This window comes from Colletotrichum jinshuiense, chromosome 5 (assembly GCF_051148585.1).
Source record: "Colletotrichum jinshuiense chromosome 5, complete sequence".
NCBI classification, from domain to species: Eukaryota; Fungi; Ascomycota; class Sordariomycetes; order Glomerellales; family Glomerellaceae; genus Colletotrichum; species Colletotrichum jinshuiense.
In genome coordinates this window covers 5,034,428-5,052,393 of record NC_139312.1, presented here as the reverse complement: position 1 = coordinate 5,052,393, position 17,966 = coordinate 5,034,428, and the positions used below count along the sequence as shown (strand labels likewise).

Sequence of the window (17,966 nt, the reverse complement as noted above, 5' to 3'; positions counted from 1 at the left end):
CCTAACCCTAACCCTAACCCTAACCCTAACCCTAACCCTAACCCTAACCCTAACCCTAACCCTAACCCTAACCCTAACCCTAACCCTAACCCTAACCCTAACCCTAACCCTAACCCTAACCCTAACTAACCCTAAGTAACCCTAAGTATTACTAGCTTTATATAGTATTTACTAACGCCGCTAAGCTGGATGTATTTCAGATACTAGCTTTCTAGAATACCGCTACGTATACCAGCTTAGAAACGCAATAGAGAATAAAGCGATGTCGTTAAATTAGAATTCCCTCCTTAAGGTCATCTATCATATAGTAGGTAGGGCGTATCGTTACCAAGAAGACAGGTCGCCATTATCATATAGAACCCTACTACATATAGCAACACTAATACTGTAAATATCTAGAGTATTTAGTAAACCTACACCGTAAGGATATACTATAGAATATACTATATAGGCTCTTAAAGTTGCATGCATCGTCTGCCCTTTAGGGAATACTATAAATATCTAGAGTATTTAGCAACCCTAACCCTATATAGGAAGGATTTAAATAACTACAGCCATCTTATACTAGACTAAAGTAATATATAATAGAGTAGTGCCTTATACTATATTAATATAAAGATATATCAGTAGTCTAGAGTAGATATAGTAAAACACCTAATTAGTATAACTACTAGTAAAGCACTAGTTTATATATTTTAGATTCTTATAAAGTAATAAAATAGTAACTATTTCCTTTTATTATAAGTATATAGTACTACCCTAGTTGGATAACGTAGTTATCTGTTATATAGTCGTATAGGTAGCTTTATTTCTTTTAATTTTAGGAAATATAAATAGTATTTACATATTACTAAATAGGCTGAATATAACGTTTTACTTTAATTTCTTATAGTAGGTCTAAAACGGTTAGCCCTTTTATTTTAGAAATATATATACTAGTATAACGTGTTATTATATACTAGCTGGTTAATATAATGTTATTTCTTTATTATAGTAACTACAACTAGTATTAAAAAGTCATACCTAGATAAGAGTTATACCCGTATAGTAAATCTTTATACCTATATATTAATTACCTATAATATATAGATCCCTTTTTTATATAGTAGGGTTTACTCTATAGGGTTTATTCTATATAAGGAGAAAAACTTAAAGTCCCTTATTTATATAGCTTTAACGAAAGTAATATATCCTCTATATCACTTTAGTATATATAGTATATATAACTTCTTTTTTATTTCTTATCGGATAGCCTAGATACTTTAAGAGGAATAAACTGCTATATTAAATACTAGAACTACTGCTGTAGTAACCCTATTCTCTTTACACCTTTCTCTCCTTCTCTTTCCTCCTTACTCCTGTTGATATATTGTTTTTACTTACTTACTATATTTTATACTGCTACTACGATTATAATTAATACAGACAGCCGGTCTTATAATAACGTATTCTATAGATACCTTACTTTACTTACTTTATTATTTTATTTATCTTCTAGCTTCTATTTGTTATTATATATCGTTTTAGTAAAGAAAAAGTTTTTAGGATGCTATAGATAGTTATACTACTATATTTTATTAGTTGTTGGTTGTTAGCTGTTGTTATTATCTGCCTTTATGTCGCTTTTTACGTTAGTTACGTAGTAGGTGGCGGTGTTAGATCTAGGTGGCCTAGGTTAAACGACCTGGCCTAGGGTTAAGGGGGGTAGGGGCCATCTATAGGATTAAGGGGAAATAGCATAAGGTAGTATTATAACCCCTAGGGTAAGGCGCCACAACCCTAAGGTTGTCATGTATATAGGTTGGGTTATTTTTATTTATCGTTTGTTTTTTAAGCTGGTATTTAGTAAAAGTTAGTCTGCAACAATATATAGACTACGCCGTTTTTTTTTGTAGGCAACCCTACACCCTAACCCTAGTATTCTGCTAGAATACCGCCTGTAATAACGGCTAGGTTAGTCTGTAATAATGTACGGACTACGCCTTTTTTTTTTACAGGCGACCCTACACCCTAACCCTAGTATTCTACTAGAATACCGCCTGTAATAACGGCTAGGTTTGTCGTTATAGTGTAAGAGGTTATCAACCTCTTATTAGTAATAAGAAGATTAGCGGTTTAATTCCGCCACGAAGCACTATTAAAGTAGAATAGTAGGGATAAATAGATGTAAAACACTACAACACACCCAGCGACTACCATGCACCCTAGGTTCCGCCTACTATAGAGTGACTTCCCGTCTGCAGAGCAATAGAAGTATTAATTATCTGTTAGAGATAGGCCTAATCAGGCCTATTCCGAATAGACAATCGTACTTTCTAGGCTGTACGGGGAGGGTCGAGAGTTTGCCTTGTTGCTTAGTAGTCACCTCTGCTACAGTTGTATACGCATACAAGTGAATTTATAGAAGATCTCTAGATTACGTAAAGAAAGGAGTATTAATAATGATGGTGTCTGCTGATGTCTAATCAGGCTTAATCTGCTCTAATTAGGTCTAAATACCCGCTAATAACTAAGGAAAGGATAGAATGGTGATGTAGTTAGGGGTAAAGTAGCCCTACTATCTACATGTCTGTATAGGCCGCGTGGGTTAAACCCCACCCTATTCCAGTATTACTATTACTATTAATATAATTTATATATAATAGCACTATAGGAGAAAGCATACTTAACTTACCTTTCTACCTTAACTATAGCTACTAATCTACTATATATAGTAAACTATAAGTAGGACTATAAGCTCTAAAAGCTATAGTAGATATTACTAAGATATATAAAATTTAGAATAAAGTTAAATAAAACCTAAAATTCGTTAGGTAATAAATAAAAAAATATACTAACACCTTAAGGATTAAAAGACTAACCTTTAAAGAGGGGGATAATATATACCTTATATAGTAAAACATTAAAATAAAACAACTAAGCGATAAGTTAGACTATAAAAAACTTAAACCTTTTAAAATTCTTAAAAAAGTCTTACTAGTTAACTATAAGCTTAAACTTCTAGATATAATAAAATACCACCCTGTTTTTTATATCTTACTCTTTAAACTAGCACTATAAGGATTTTATATAGAAGATTATATTATTATAGAATTAAATAAGCTAGAATATAAAGTTAAACGAATTATTAACTACTATATAGAAAATAATAAAGAATAATACCTAATTAAATAGAAAGGCTATAGGTATAAAGATAATTTCTAAAAACTAGTTAAAAACCTCTAATACTTTTAGTAGGCACTTTAAGAGTACTAAAGTTAAAATCAGCTAACTTACTATCTAAACCTATAACACCCTAATTAATTATATTAAAGGTGCTAGTAGACTACACCTCCTAAGCTAAAGGAGACTTAAAGGACTCTACTATAGGATTCTTACTAACTATATTAAATATACTCTAACCCTTTTTAAAAACTATTTACTTCTCTTTTTATATATACTCTAACTTTACAAGCACTTTATTTATATTAGCCTATACTTTCTATAAAGCTTTTATTCTTTTATAAAATACTTTCTTAGTAGCTTCTTCTTTAGTATTAAGACGATATAACTCTACTAGTAAATACTTAACTATAAGGAAAATTAGTAAGAAAAAGAATAAAAAGACCTTAAGAAAACCTATAAGTGTAAATTATATCTTCTAATATATTATAAACCTTTATAGTCTTTCTAGAATAAACATACTTACTATAAATTAAAGACCTAGGTAACATCTTATAATAATACCCCTTTAAGTAATAATAAGTATAAGGTATAACGTTAATACCTTCCTTAGTAATCTATAAGGAATAATAAAGGTAATAAAGGTAAATAGTACTAGTGTTAGAAGATAGAATTATAAACTCTTCTAACATGTTATTAGTAGTATAATTAAGGACGATAGCGAAATTTAACAACCCTTTAAACCTAAGAGGATGCAACCTACTTATATTAGTCTAAAGGACTAAACCTTTTAAGGAGAGACCTAATATCACAACCCGTTAGAAATAAATATAACCAACTAGGGTACACCCTACTAGAAAACTAGTAGCTAAGTAGGATATAAGTATAAAGAGTAAGTAGGTCTTAATTAGATATAGAAGAACTATAGTATAAGTTACGTAAAGATAAGATAAGGATAATAATTAGTTAAGTAGAGAATCTATAAGTAATTATAGCTTAGTATATATAAGCGCTTATAAAGTAGATCTATAAGTAATTATAGAATACCTATAGTAATAATTACTAGATTACGCTAAAGGGTAATTAAGACTTGTATATAGGATGAACTTAGGAAGGCCTAAGATTAGACTTCTATAGCTCTTTAGTAATCAACTTGTAATTTATTCTTATATAACTCTTAAATATCCTTTATTAGTGATATTACTAGTACTACAACCTTGTTGATTATATAATTAATTACTATACCTTCTAAAGCCTAGATCTAGCCTAACGACTTACAGCACATACGACTACTATTCTTAGTATCAACCTTAACGCCTGCTAATATAAACCCTACTGTTGGATATCTAACTGTAACATATATCTATATAGGCTATATAGGTTAAACCCCGCCTTATTCTACTATTAATATTTATATTAACATCTACTATTATATCTATAGGTAACCTTCTTTAAAAAGAATTAAAATTATAATAGATAATAAGGTTAAAAGCAGTATAATAATAGATAATAGATATATTATAAAATAAAGACTAATTCTTAGTTTCTTTAAAACTAAGCGGTATAGGCTTCCTTAGGTTTTATAATAGATTACCTTATACTTCTAAAGCCTAATTATCTATAGGTATAGATAGTTATATAATACTAATAGATAATAGTAATTCGCTATAATCTTGCTAGTATCCTATAATATATTCTACCTAGAATATATAATTAATTATAGATAGAGGGTACTAGAGACCTACTAGAGATTATTATAGAGGATAATTAATCTAGTATAGAGATAAAGAGGCAGTAGAGAAGGTAGATTTAAATAATAGTTATACTTAATATCTAGATACAAGTTGTTAACCTCTTTACTTAGTGTTAAGACCTTTAACACCTTTATTCTTTATTACTTTTATTCTTATAATGCAAGCTAGTTTTATCTTAAATTACTTTCGCTAGGAAATTCAATATCGTGGTACAAGACTATAAATAATGTTAAATGGACCTTTATACTCCTCTCCTACTATACTCTCTTTGCTATTAAGAGCTTGTCGGTAGACCTGTTCTACCTCTTTATATTTACCCTGACGGCATAGGGTATCTATAAGACCATAAATAGTATCAAGTGTATCTTTATGCTTTTCTCCTAGAACCCTCTTTCTACCAATAAGAGCTTGTCTGTAAACCTGTTCTGCCTCTTTATACTTGCCCTGACAGTATAGGGTGCCTGCAACACTATGAATAGTATGAAGTGTATCTTTATGCTCTTCCCCTAGCACCCTCTTTCTACCATCTAGAGCTTGTCGGTAGACCTGTTCTGCCTCTTTATACTTGTTCTGATAGTAGAGGGTGAAGGCAAGTCTATGAATAGCATCAAGTGTATCCTTATGCTCTTCTCCTAGGACCCTCTTCAAACTTTCAACACTTCGTCGGTAGAATCGTTCGTCTTCTTTATAGCTGTTCTTAGACAGCAAGACGTCGGCAATACCCTGGCTGGTGACGGGTGCATCCTCCTCACTTGTGTCTTCTGAGTTTGGATGGGTATGCTTAGAGGGTAAACCTGGCGGCGCACTTGTAGTTGTGACGCCATTTTCCTGAGAAGCGGTGTTCCATGACGCGTACCCAGTTGATTCTCTGGCCATAGCATCGTGCCCTGCCTCAGTCCCATGCGATACCGAGGTATACCGCTCCTTATACATCTGTATCCACAAATGTTGGACTGCCTCTTTCGATGTAGGCCGTTTGCCAGGAGAGGCAGCTAACGTCTTTTTAATAAACTCATCGCATTCGCTCGAAAATTTTCCAGATGTAAAGGGGAGATTTGTCCGACCGAGGACGTAGGAACTCAAATCTCGTAGTGTTGCAAAAGCTGGCTGGTTGGTGATTATGCGCCAGGCGATCACCCCTACCGCCCAGATATCAACCGCGAAAGGGTAAGAACCGGAAGGAACCTCCAGGTCTGCCTCGTGAAAGATGCCTCTTGCTTCCGGTGCCATATAACCCTCGGTTCCGATGAGTGTGGCGGTACCGGTACAATCTTGGATCCTCTTGGCAATACCGAAGTCGGCAATTTTGATCCACCAATTTGGCCCTGGGATCTGCACGAGGATATTCTGCTCAAAGTGTTATTAGTATTTTGCATTGATCGATCCAAGCAGAATCGCTCACTACGCACCTTGGGCTTGAGGTCTCTATGCACGAAGCCAGCCCCATGCATGAAACCCAGTCCCTCCAACAATTGGTATGTGATAGCTGATGCTTCCATTTCAGGATACGGACGGCAAAGCCAACTGTCCAAATCGCCTCGATCCATATATTCCATTGCCAGGAAGACTCTAGTTTCAGTCTCATACCACCCAAACGATCGAACGAAGCAGTGCCTGTACTTGCCGACAAGAACATAAATTAGTTGGTAGATATCAAACAAGACCCGAAAGACTTACGGGCTTCTGGGAGAACTTCCCAACCGCTTCCAGCTCCCTTGCGAATTCAGACGAAGGGAGGGCTCCTGCGCTTCGCTTGATTTCCTTGACCGCTCGAAGCTGGCCTTGTCTGCTCCCGACGGTGCACGTCTCGAGCCAGACCGTGGCGAAGCCACCACTGCCGAGTTCCCGCCCCCGTTTCCACCTCTCCTCAACCTTCCGAAGGCGCAGCCCGGCATTCGGGTCTGAGATACGGTGGAAGTGGATCGTATAGCCGGTGTGCACCTCGCTTTCCAACCGCGTGTCAGTGATGATGTCTGCGAGTTTGCGATTCATAGCAAATTTTGCTGTGCGAGCGAATAATCTTGAGATGCTCTTGTCTACCGTCGATAATGGGTTGTATCTATAGTTGGCGCTGGGGCGAGATCAGGCGACAATGCGGAGGTAATGATGATCGATCCCAGCCGACATTTGGATAAGGCTGAGGGGCGATGTTGGACAAGTGGGGTTGATCTTACATCAGGCAGAAACACCAACTGGGCTAATGAATGTTTGGGGGGGAGAAATAGCTACTGTTGGAGCAGCCTATCGTCAGCGAGCGCCAGCATCTAAAATTGTGTGTCCCAAATCAGATGCCGTGAACGACAAAACTAACCAATTAGAGTGCTTGCTCCTCTGCTTGCCACCTTTTCGCGCTGTACTCTGAGGGCGCCCTACATAAATTCCTTGCGGAATAATGCGGACCGCTTGTGCCCGCGGTTACCCCGCGAAATAGCAATCTCTATATCGCGACCTCACAGCTGAGACCACACCATTGAAAAGTCTCGCCGCAACAACCAAATCATACATACACCTGCCGGATTGGATCTTGAATTATGTCAGGCGTCGAGCTTGGGTTGGCCCTCGTCGGCGTCGTCGATGTGTGCTACAAATACGGCACGTCCCTTGTAAAGGCTTGCCAAGCCTTCAAAAAGGCCAATACCCAACTTGGCGAGCACATCCTCCGTGTCGAAGCATGCTGGCTGCGTATTGAGATTCAGCTACAGGTCGTCAGGGGCCTTGCGGCGTTGATGAGCGAGCGACACTATCATGTCCAGCAGCAGGTCCTGGAGGTGTTGCTAACCAAGCTGCGAATTGCCGACTCGAAACTGGCCGGCCTGACTAGGTCTTCGAGCTCTACGAGGATCCACCCTGCCGCAGAAATGGCCTCGGTCAAGGGAAAAGCATGGAAGTACGCGCTACTGAAGGATAGCCTCGTCGAAGTGATCTCGGAACTCGATGCCTGGCAGGCGATATTTGACCCAACCTGGTTCCTATTGATGAAAATCGCCAGTCCCGAGGTTGACAGCCAACTGGAAGTTACTAAGAGACAGCAGCCAGATGAAGCGCAGAGCGGATGGTTTACAAATATTCCCGCAGCGAGGCACCTACGAGACGCACTCAGGTCCGACGGCGATGGCGCTTCAAAGTTCTCCATGTTACTCCGTCCAGACGGTCTCGTCGTTGACAGCATCAGTTCAATCCCGTTCAGTCCCGTCAGAACAGCGCAACGCGTAAATAACAGCCAAATCATTTTGCTCGATCCTGTCACCCTCACGTCAAGGCCCTCAGTAAGCGCCGTGCTTAGGGATATCCGTAACTTCGCCAGAAGGCTCCGGCATGCCGATCCTTTCAGGTTCGGGTTGTTAGAATGCAAGGGAATTCTCAAGGGTGAAAGCGAGGTGTCCGTGAAAGCAAAGACTTCCCATCAATCCTGTGCTATTACGGAGTTCACATTCGTTTTCCGCCTCCCAACAACATATTCAAAAATCCAAAGCCTGCGGTGGCGCCTTTTGAACTGGTCTGAGAATGAGTATCAGTCTCTCTCGGACCGGTTTGTTCTGGCCCGGCAGCTCATCAATGCCGTCAGCTACGTCCACGTCTACGGCTTCGTGCACAAGAACATTCGGCCCGAGACCATCCTAATCATTAGTGACGGCAGCAGCCGACTTGGCAAAAATGCTGTCGGCGACAAAGATATAAATACAGGAGCAGTAGAAACTGCCGTTCTAGTTGGATTTGACGTGCTTCGCGACGCTGACGGCAAGACCTGCCGGGTCGGCGACGATGACTGGGAGAAAAACGTATACCGGCACCCTAGCAGACAGGGCAGGACTCCCGATACCGACTACGAAATGAGGCATGACATCTACAGCGTCGGCGTCTGCCTGCTGGAGATTGGTTTGTGGGAGACTTTCGTTGCCTACGATGACAGGGACAGCAACATGGCAGGGGCCTCTCGAGCGTTGCCAACGCCTGCGAACTTGCTATTGACCCATCTTGGTGTCGAGCCGGGCGAATTCGAATTAGATGAGAGCAGTTCGAGGCCTCTCAAGGATCCGGGCTGGGTGAAGGATCATCTCTTATGGTTGGCGAGGGGGAAGCTGCGGCGCAAAATGGGTACAAGGTACAGCAGGGTGGTGGAGACATGTTTGACATGTTTAGACAAGGAAAACGTTGATTTTGGAGACGAGGAGGAGTTCCAGGATGAGGACGGCGTGGCGGTGGGTGTCAGATATATTGAGAAGGTATTGGCAAAGTTGGCGGATATCTCTGTGTGAATATACGAGGAAGGGCATTATAACAGGTCGTAACTCTCATGGTATTCTAGATACTGTGGTTTTTTGCCTCTGGAAAGTTTGCAAACACCGCTCAGGTGGCGCGGCAATTGGGTGCACTTGTATAGTTCAATTTACATCTAACTACAGATAGAGGCATTGTCATGCAGCGTTAGCGGAGTCAGCGATGCCTTGTTAATTTTCCTTTGGGAATCCCTTGGGACCACCACCCCGCTGCGAGAGAATCACTCAGCGAGAACGCACTTACACTAGCAATGGGAGGCTGGTGGGGAAGGACCCAGGCAATGGAATGAATGGGATTATCTCCTATTTTGCTATTGCAGTGCATTTGATCTTTTCTCAAGATCAGCAAGTGCTGGCCTGGCGCGGTAACGATTCTGTTGAAATCACAGGTTACCCGTACGGGAAATAATCGAACGTCAGCAACGAAAGGTCAAAACTGGTACTGTACTCTAGTGGTTGTATCTGTGTGTAGAAGAGACAGTAGGTAGGTTGGCAGCAGCAGCAGTAGTGAAGATATCGCTGTTGCCAGCCCGGAAGTTGGATCTCCGGGTTCCGCTGCCGCGGCCGGCTGCTGCTGCTGGCCGGTTCCCTGTATTCTGGCGGAGTAATCCAACAGATTCATAGGGGGAGGCGATGACGAAACTTTTTTTCACTGCTACTTCCCTTGGAATTGCAACGTTAGGGGGTGCAACGATTTTAGGGTTAGGTGCTAGTGAATTCTCTCTATGGTCTTGTGGCCGTTGTCTCTACACTACCTGGTTGCGTCTCTAGTTTATAGTGGTCTTGATTAGCTGCAGCGACGGGAGCCGGGCGAGGAACCACCAGCCTTGTGGATTAAATAGGCTGGTCGGTAGACTTTTCGTCTGGCCGGATGAGAGGTTCCCTAGAAAGCTTTAGATGATATTTCTTAATAAAGCTGAAAATCTACCTTTAGATTTCGTTAATAGAATAGATTATTACTTAGGTCTTTTATAATTAATATCTTAGGGACATGCACTAGTTATTAATAGATACAAAGCTATCAGCAACTACACCTGAAATTACGATAGACATACATCTATATCACCCGGTATAACTGCTCCATTTGGCGCGTTATAATAGCATGACTCTAAAATCAATAAACAACTACAGTGCATGCTTTTTAGCTAACATAAAACGGTTTAGCAGACTTTAAACCGGTTATAAAAAGAATATGCAGGCGTGGGCTTGTAGAAGCGGTCGATTGTTCTAAAGACTACTTTTCTCTAGTAGACGTCTTTTAAAGGTTTGCTATTCTTAATTGCGTAATATATTGTAGTATATTGTGGTGGGTGGTGGTAGTAATTACCTTGTTGTACCTTGCGCCTTGCCTTGTATCGTGGTGGCGCCACATTTAAAGCGGATCCTTGTGGCTGGAGAGAGAGAGAGAGCTATATAGTACGTACCCATTTCAGCTACACCTGCATTTAAATACTCTTCTTCTTGCAGGCTGCTATACCTGTGTCAACTTTAGCACTTAAGGCCAGGTAGCTAGCTACCTGGCCGACCTACTCCTTATTGGTTACTAACTACCTAGTTCGTCCCTCTTCAGGCTATAACGGCGCAGCACCACTTGCCTTCATCTAAACTGCAGCCTCTAGAGATTTAAGACCAGCGTCGTTGCCATCCCTATGACCTTTAGTATCAGACTCATCCTTAGGAATCTCTAGGGCAGCTGAATTTATTGAAACAGTTGGAGCAGCTTTCCAAACAGGCACAACAGAAGCTTTAACAGACTTTGCCCTGTTGTTGGCCTTCTGGGGAGCAGGCAAGGGAGAGTCTAGGCTGCTGTAACGAGAAGAGGGCTCGTTTTCAACCAAGGGATTACGGACTCCTTCGTGATGTTAACACGAGCTGTGTAATTTTATTTTTATTTTTTATTTTTATTTTTGCTTTCTGAGGTAACTCTTTGTCTATCTGTAATCCCTCTATATAATAAGGTACCTTAGCAGAAGAGCAGCGGAGTAGTGTTACAGGAGGCATAGAGGGATTAAGCCGGAAGGGACCAAGCTTTTGGCTTTTGGTGCCTTTAATAAGGAAGAAATAGAGCGTTTAGGAGTATATCGCATCGGACTTGTACTTTTATCTGTAGTGAAGGTTGAATAGAGCTGATAGATAAGGCATGTTGATGGAAGCTGAGTGGACTGTAGCGTTTCGGGGCAGGGTTTATAGTTATTACGCGCGAGTTTTAAGGGCGTTTGTTGTGGCGACTACCTAGATGAATATAAGGTAAAAGCGTATCTATAGAAGGCTGGGACTAAATAGACGGTTGGTAAACAAACGTGAAGGAGGGAGAGAAAAGGTAAGATGATGAAATTGCAGGTTGGAACTTAGTGCTGCCTGGGAGCGCCTGGCAATAATAGCCCTATCCCGGCGGAGAGGGCGAAAACGAAAGGTGCAGCCTGACCTGGTGTACCTGGCAGGTGGTACCTTCCCACCCTTATTTTTAAATAAATACTGCTCTAAAGTCTCTACTACAGATCTGCCGCTTTTGTAATCCTTTTTATTAATAACAACGGCGCGTACAGTTTAATGCTGTTGTAACTGTTGTTTTTCGTCTTGATTAATTTAAATACACTAACTATAAATTCCTGTTCTTCCTGTATCCTAGAAGGATTTATTATTGCTTCTCCTGTGGCCTTATTGTCGTCTAGCTTATTAAGAGATAATCCCATCTTGCGCCTTAGCGAGCGATACCTTCTGCAGCATGTTGAAGTATGCGACGCTTCCTCTTTACCCTCTATTACCCTCTATTATATCTAATCCTTCTAAACGACAAGGTATGTTGTCTTATGCTTCTGCTATAGCAATTAACTAACTCGCTCCCTACTTCATTGCAGAAACAGACGATATCCTAACAATGATGCTTTAGCTGCTGTTGCATCTTCTACTTCCTATCAACCACGCGTCGAGGCCTCTACGTCCCAGCAAACCACTGTTAAGCCCCAGCCTGGCGATGTCGAGTCTCAGTACACCGATGCCAAGTCCTAGTCCGGCAATTTCGAGTCTAACTACACCACTGTCGAACTCCAGTCTGGTGACGCCGAGTCCCAGCCTGGCGATATTGAGCCCTAGTCTATCGATATTAAGTCCCAGCCCGACCCTGCCACTATCAGGAGTCAAGACTACTGACAAATAGAAGGCAGAGAGGAGGAAGATGGCTAAGAGTATGAAGTCGATTATATTAACAACCATCGTGTTGATGAGGTCGGCAATATTTACTTGCGTGTCGCCTAGAAGGCGTATACTAATAATGAGGCAACGTGGGAGCTGGAGAGGGACCTCTGCAAAGCGGCGTTGGATGCGGTAATGGACTACTACGCCTAGTTTCCTGGCGGTCGCGCTACTGCGCTTAATCGCGAAGAAACAGACCGGAATACTCTCTAGGAAGTATTTGCTATTATTGGCTACATCCGTAAGGGAAAGGGAAAGAGGATGCTCCTTAAGGTATAATAGTAGGGATACGATACGGATACAGCCACGCTAGAAACCAAACAGCGAATTAGTTGTATCCTTCCGGATATGGTTAATAAGTACTGGGACTCTGTCGGCGGTCGGCCATAGCTCGTGAATCTCTATAACGTTGAGGCGTGCCCGGCCTGCGCCTCAATTGGGGTAGATCCAGGCCAGTTGAAACGATGGTATGGCGTGGATTGCTTAAATATGTGGATTCGGGACGGTTGTTATATTGAAGACGACGACGGCCATTATGATGGTTTATAGGTTTAGGAGTTGTCGGGTTTACTCATCAATGTTTTCAGGAACACACCATGCCGTACTACTGTTTTATTAATACTATTCTACATCGCGCGTCAACCCTCCTTTTCCATCTGTCTTGCTTATGCATGTAGTGTTAAAGTGCAACAGGAGAGATAAAAACAGGGAGACAGACTGTTAAAGGTTACAGAGTCGGGCGGATTAGTCGGCTAAACCCCTACTACACTCTGGCACTAAAATAATTTGCAGCAGCATTCTCTCCCCCCCGACATGTCTATTTCTCGGACGCTTTACTCTCGTTGAAAGCTCTCTCCGTTGCATCTCACTTAGCAGTTAATACAGAAGCATGCAGGTTGTCCCGTCTTCGCTATTATTCAATATATTTAGGGCTAGATGGAGCTAAGTCCCATCTCCAACGTCGTGTAATCTCTTTTCATCATCGCAAAGGAACCTCTAAAGGAGATATTCAGCCTGGGTCTTCCCTCGCCCTGCACCCTCGCACAACACAACTCAACAATTTGGGTTCCCACGACGCCCCGCATTACACACCGCCGCGGCTATTATTCACTAAAAGTGTTCTCTTCCAGCACGATACAGTGGCTGCAACGTAAACCAGGATGCAAGCCAGCCCCTGAATCCGGCCAGCTCCCTTAACCGGCGGTCGGCATAAGCACTCTGTACCCTTAGCCTACGACGATGGCTTGGCTAATCCGCACCGCATGTTGCAGCAGTAAGATATTTGTTGATAATGTCCTGGGGCTGTGGAGAAAGTGCCTTGTGTGTACTGGCAAATACGGTTGGAAAGAACCGTTCCAGGCACAGAACACGCCAAGTACTTGGGATATCTAATCTAGAGGTGATTTTTTACTAATTTAGTACCAGAGCAAAGGGGCCTCGGGCGGCGGGAAAGGCTTGGTTAAGAACGCCTTAAAGAGTCAGGCGTTAAGTCGTTAGCGGTCATTAAACTTGGCTTAATGAAATGTCACATTAATGAATTTGACGATGGCTTAGAAACAACTTAGTAGATGATGATGCAGCCCCATCCTGCTTAATCTCCCGGTGACTTATAGGTTGCCTACAGCTCTAACACCTAATACAGATAGAATCTTGTAGAGGTTGTGTGTTGAACAAGGGTCCAGCCCAGGCCTAGCACACATTACCGTCAACTCTTTGGGCCCATCCTCAGTTCGCCTCCTGTCATAAAGGTACTTGACTGGCCAATCTAGCTTGCCGTTAGGCTCGCAGGCTAATTCCATGTTGGACCGCCATTGATGAAGCGTTTTACGTTACTCTGGGGGAGAAGTAGCTGGGATTGATCCCATTTATCCTTATCCACCATGTGTTGGCCTGGACCTAAAGCTGTTAGCTGACGAATCGCGCTAGTGAATGTTTTGGTTGGTTGGTTGCAGATACAAGTAGACAGACATTCTCTGTACCAGGGAGGTAGTTCTGCGGCACCTGGTATAACATAATAGTCGGAATAGTCGCAAAGAAATCCCTAGCAAAATACTTGCTCGGCGGATATATGATACAGAAGCACAACCGCCTGAAGCTATCCGTGCTAAAGCCTGAATACGTCCGTAGTGGAGCACTTGAGCCGCCGTGCTGCAGGCCGGTTAAGCATTCAGGACTTTTGCGTTGATCGGAAAAACCGTAGGTAAATCTAACGTCCGCTTTATTTCCAGGTTTTAGTTACACACACACCTTACAGCACTTACAGCACTTACAGCACCTACAGCATCTACACCACCAACACCACCAACACCACCAACACCACCAACACCACCAACACCACCAACAGCATCTACACCACCTACACCACCAACACCACCTACAGCACCAACACCACCTACACCCGCAGCACACACCACTCACAGCACTTGTCATACAGCGCACCCCATGCAACTACCCACCGTCTGCAGCACTTATGGATACACTACTACACTGCCAATATTGCTTATAAGCCTCAGCCAACCAATCAAAATCCACTAACTAGCTGCAACAAACCTTACGCTACGCACTTAGCCAATAACACAAATCCCACAAGGGGTGTAGGCGCAGTAAGCAAAATGGAGTTTTGACACACTCCCTCTTGCAGGCTGCCGTAGAACCCCACCATAGACCGGTTGCCTGGATCTTTAGGCTGTTGGGTTGAGTGATTCCTGAGGTTTCGAGACCCTGGTGCGCAGTTGGAAGCGCGGGCGCTAGGGGCGGCTTGGAAACCTGCGCCGTTGAATGCAGGGGATCAGTTGGCCGTGGGTTGCAATTTATAGGGAGAGACAAAGCAAGTGGTGGTGAATTGAGATGGCGACGCCAATTCCAGGGGATAGTGCTGATATTGTATACACTCATCCCTATTAACGTTTTATCTCTTTTCTGTTTACATGGAGAGGGAAACAGATAAGCGGTTCTATTTGCATCACACTCGCTTCAAGGGCCTAAACGGGCTCTGTAAGCAAACACTTATGGCATCTTCCGCGCGGGTAAGAGTGTGGTCAAAACGCATTGATGCGTGCTCTTATTCCTATAGCCGTAAGATTGTATCAGCTACATCAGTTTAACAATACCTTGCACCTAGCAATTAAGCTAAGTACGCCTTGGCACCCGAATCAGATTCGATGTATAACTATAGAGCAAATCTCTGCCCGGTCATCTCAGCGTAGATATACAGCTGCCTATCGTGGGGACCTCTGTAGGCGATGCCCTAGGATGTGGCTGTTTTTTATTCGTGGATAATTCTACTGGGAGGGTGGTTGGAACTATCGGCTGCATGGTGCGTCCTGCAGTTGGATTATCCTCTTAAAGGTTGCAAACTGGCGCAATGTGCGGGGTGGGGGCGGGTTCCCGGCAATCCGAGATCGTTCAGGTCCCTTCACCCCGTCATTCATACATATAGTTCTTCATCTTTGCAAGTTACCTTGACGGAATTTCTGTTTATTCAGGTGTACAGACTTGTTTAAGAAAAAAATCGGCAGGGGCTGGCGGGCTAATCATGGCATATACCAGCCAACCAACAACCACTCCTCAAGAATTGCAGCCTTATATTACATTAACGGCAAGGTAACAAGGCCGTAGTAGGTGCTGAGATTGGGATCATAGTACAACAAACGGTACCAGGGAACATTCCTTCCGTCCTTTCCTTTCCAAAGACGTCCAGCCGCCCCCAGTGAACCTGCCTGGACACAATAAGGTCTCTGGGGCGCTCGAGTTGTTATGCCTCCCGTCGAAATTTAAAGAGTGAAGTGATGGCTGTTTCGAACAAAGCACAAGGCACCATGATGGCCTTGCATTGAGAGCCGCACTGATCTCAGGCCATTTATCCAGCCACTCTGATCTTGGTGTGGTGGTGACGGTGCGCAATTGCCGCCCAACGGCAGTGGTGTTCCCGCAGGCGTCGGGACAGTTGTTCGTCGCCCCACCGACTTGGACGTGCTGAGGTCGTGTACCCACCAGTCGGTCCGGGTGGGCGCCATAAAAATATAACCAAGCAAGAGTATAATCTGCAGAGATGCGCTCAGAGGGCAGAGCATCAGTTGGCATGGGAAGGTCGACGGGACGGGCCTGGTGGATGCCCGCTCGCTGACTTGTCCCCTTGTCTCTTCCGCGGTGAGTGTCTCAGACGGTGCGGTTGTTTCTTTCGGGGCGGACTCCTGAGATCCCCAGGATTAAATATTGCGCTAACTGCTATTCACAAAGTCGTCGACGTTCAAGGAACCAATGTCTCCGCCGTTGCATGCATCAGATGCGCTGGGTGTAGGGGATCCAAATGAGGAGGTTCGACGTACCACACACGGAGACCCCGTGGTAAATGAGATGGTTTCGCAGCTAGTATGCCACTCTCAAGCGGCCTTGCCAACTTTTGCAGCTTCATCAGGGTGACGTCGGCTAGATCGTCGCTGAGGGACGTCATGAGAACCGCGCAAGTTTGAGATTGAAAGCGGCAATAGGGGTCAATAGTGGGAGAGTCTATTTTCAATATTAACCAGCTGATGATACAACTTGTAGCAGCTCTCTAAGCATTTATTGTTATATAAACCTATTGCTTATTGGAGTTTAACGACGTTAGGCGACTCTACTAGGTGTTAGAATGGATCTAATTCTCAACAGTAGATATATACATTGGTGAAGCAAAGAGAGTAAGTATAGCATTATATGAGTGAATCTATTATATCGTTAAAATGGAAGGATATTGATCTCTACTCCTAGCTTCGTTGCTGACAATTTACTTGGCTTTTTAGATATTTCCTCTCTACCTGTAAAAGGACCTCGCAGAGAAGCTGCCACCAGTTGGCTCAATCTCAGTTTGCGTCCCAGCCTGCCCGACACCAATGCGCCTTATTTATCTCTCGTTCTAAATCCGCATCCCCAAGGCCGCCTAGTCCCTTAATTTCCGCCAGATGGCTGAGACTTATGTCATGAAGACGAATTCTATACTGGTTGACACACAGCTGTATTGCCCAATTGCGAAAACTTCAAGGTGAAGAAGAGAGAAATCTATCTACAAGGCTGGGCTGGCTGGCAAGGCTTTAGTGGGTGAACCTAGCTACAGGTCTTGGTCATGTGATTAACTATGACCCACCTAGTCCTCCAGCCACTCTCACACGCCACACTGCGGCACACGCCTTGACACTTGTTTTTTAAATTCTAAGCTCCGCGTCATTACAAACATTCACGTCCAGGTAGGCATCCTATTGCCCGCCATGCGAGACCCCATCGACACTGATGCCTTGGGCCCCGCCGTCAGTGGAAATTGTCATTCACATTCAAAACATCGACGTCATCAACCCTACTAGTCTAGAAACTTCCTATAGTTACAGGCACCTTAGAATGCCGCTAAATCTATAGACTAGTAACATAACTATATTTACCTCATCAAGTGTACTATTCCTTCCCTATAGGTTATCTACTTACAGACACACTAAAGCAAAATTAAGAGCAGTCTATTTCATGTAACTATAGGACATAGAAACGAGTTGCAGCATTCTTCTGCTATCTCTAAAATTCGCCATATAGACACCTCCATCAATAAAGTCGCTTC

The 17,966-nt window shown here is 42.9% G+C and overlaps 2 protein-coding genes across 2 annotated transcripts; one reads left to right on the top strand and one right to left on the bottom strand.

Annotated features, from left to right (window-relative positions):
• Positions 1-5,114: 5,114 nt before the first annotated feature.
• EsH8_V_001196 (serine/threonine-protein kinase) lies at positions 5,115-6,908 on the bottom strand (the record flags this gene model as incomplete). Its single annotated transcript, XM_083273712.1, has 3 exons — positions 5,115-6,263; positions 6,326-6,535; positions 6,594-6,908. The coding sequence occupies 3 exons, from the start codon at positions 6,906-6,908 to the stop codon at positions 5,115-5,117; spliced, it is 1,674 nt and encodes a 557-aa protein (XP_083126427.1).
• Positions 6,909-7,447: 539 nt separating this feature from the next.
• EsH8_V_001195 (uncharacterized protein) lies at positions 7,448-9,172 on the top strand (the record flags this gene model as incomplete). The annotated part of the gene is made up of 1 exon (XM_083273711.1): positions 7,448-9,172. One exon carries the CDS (start codon positions 7,448-7,450, stop codon positions 9,170-9,172), a length of 1,725 nt encoding a protein of 574 aa, XP_083126426.1.
• Between the last annotated feature and the right edge of the window lie 8,794 nt (positions 9,173-17,966).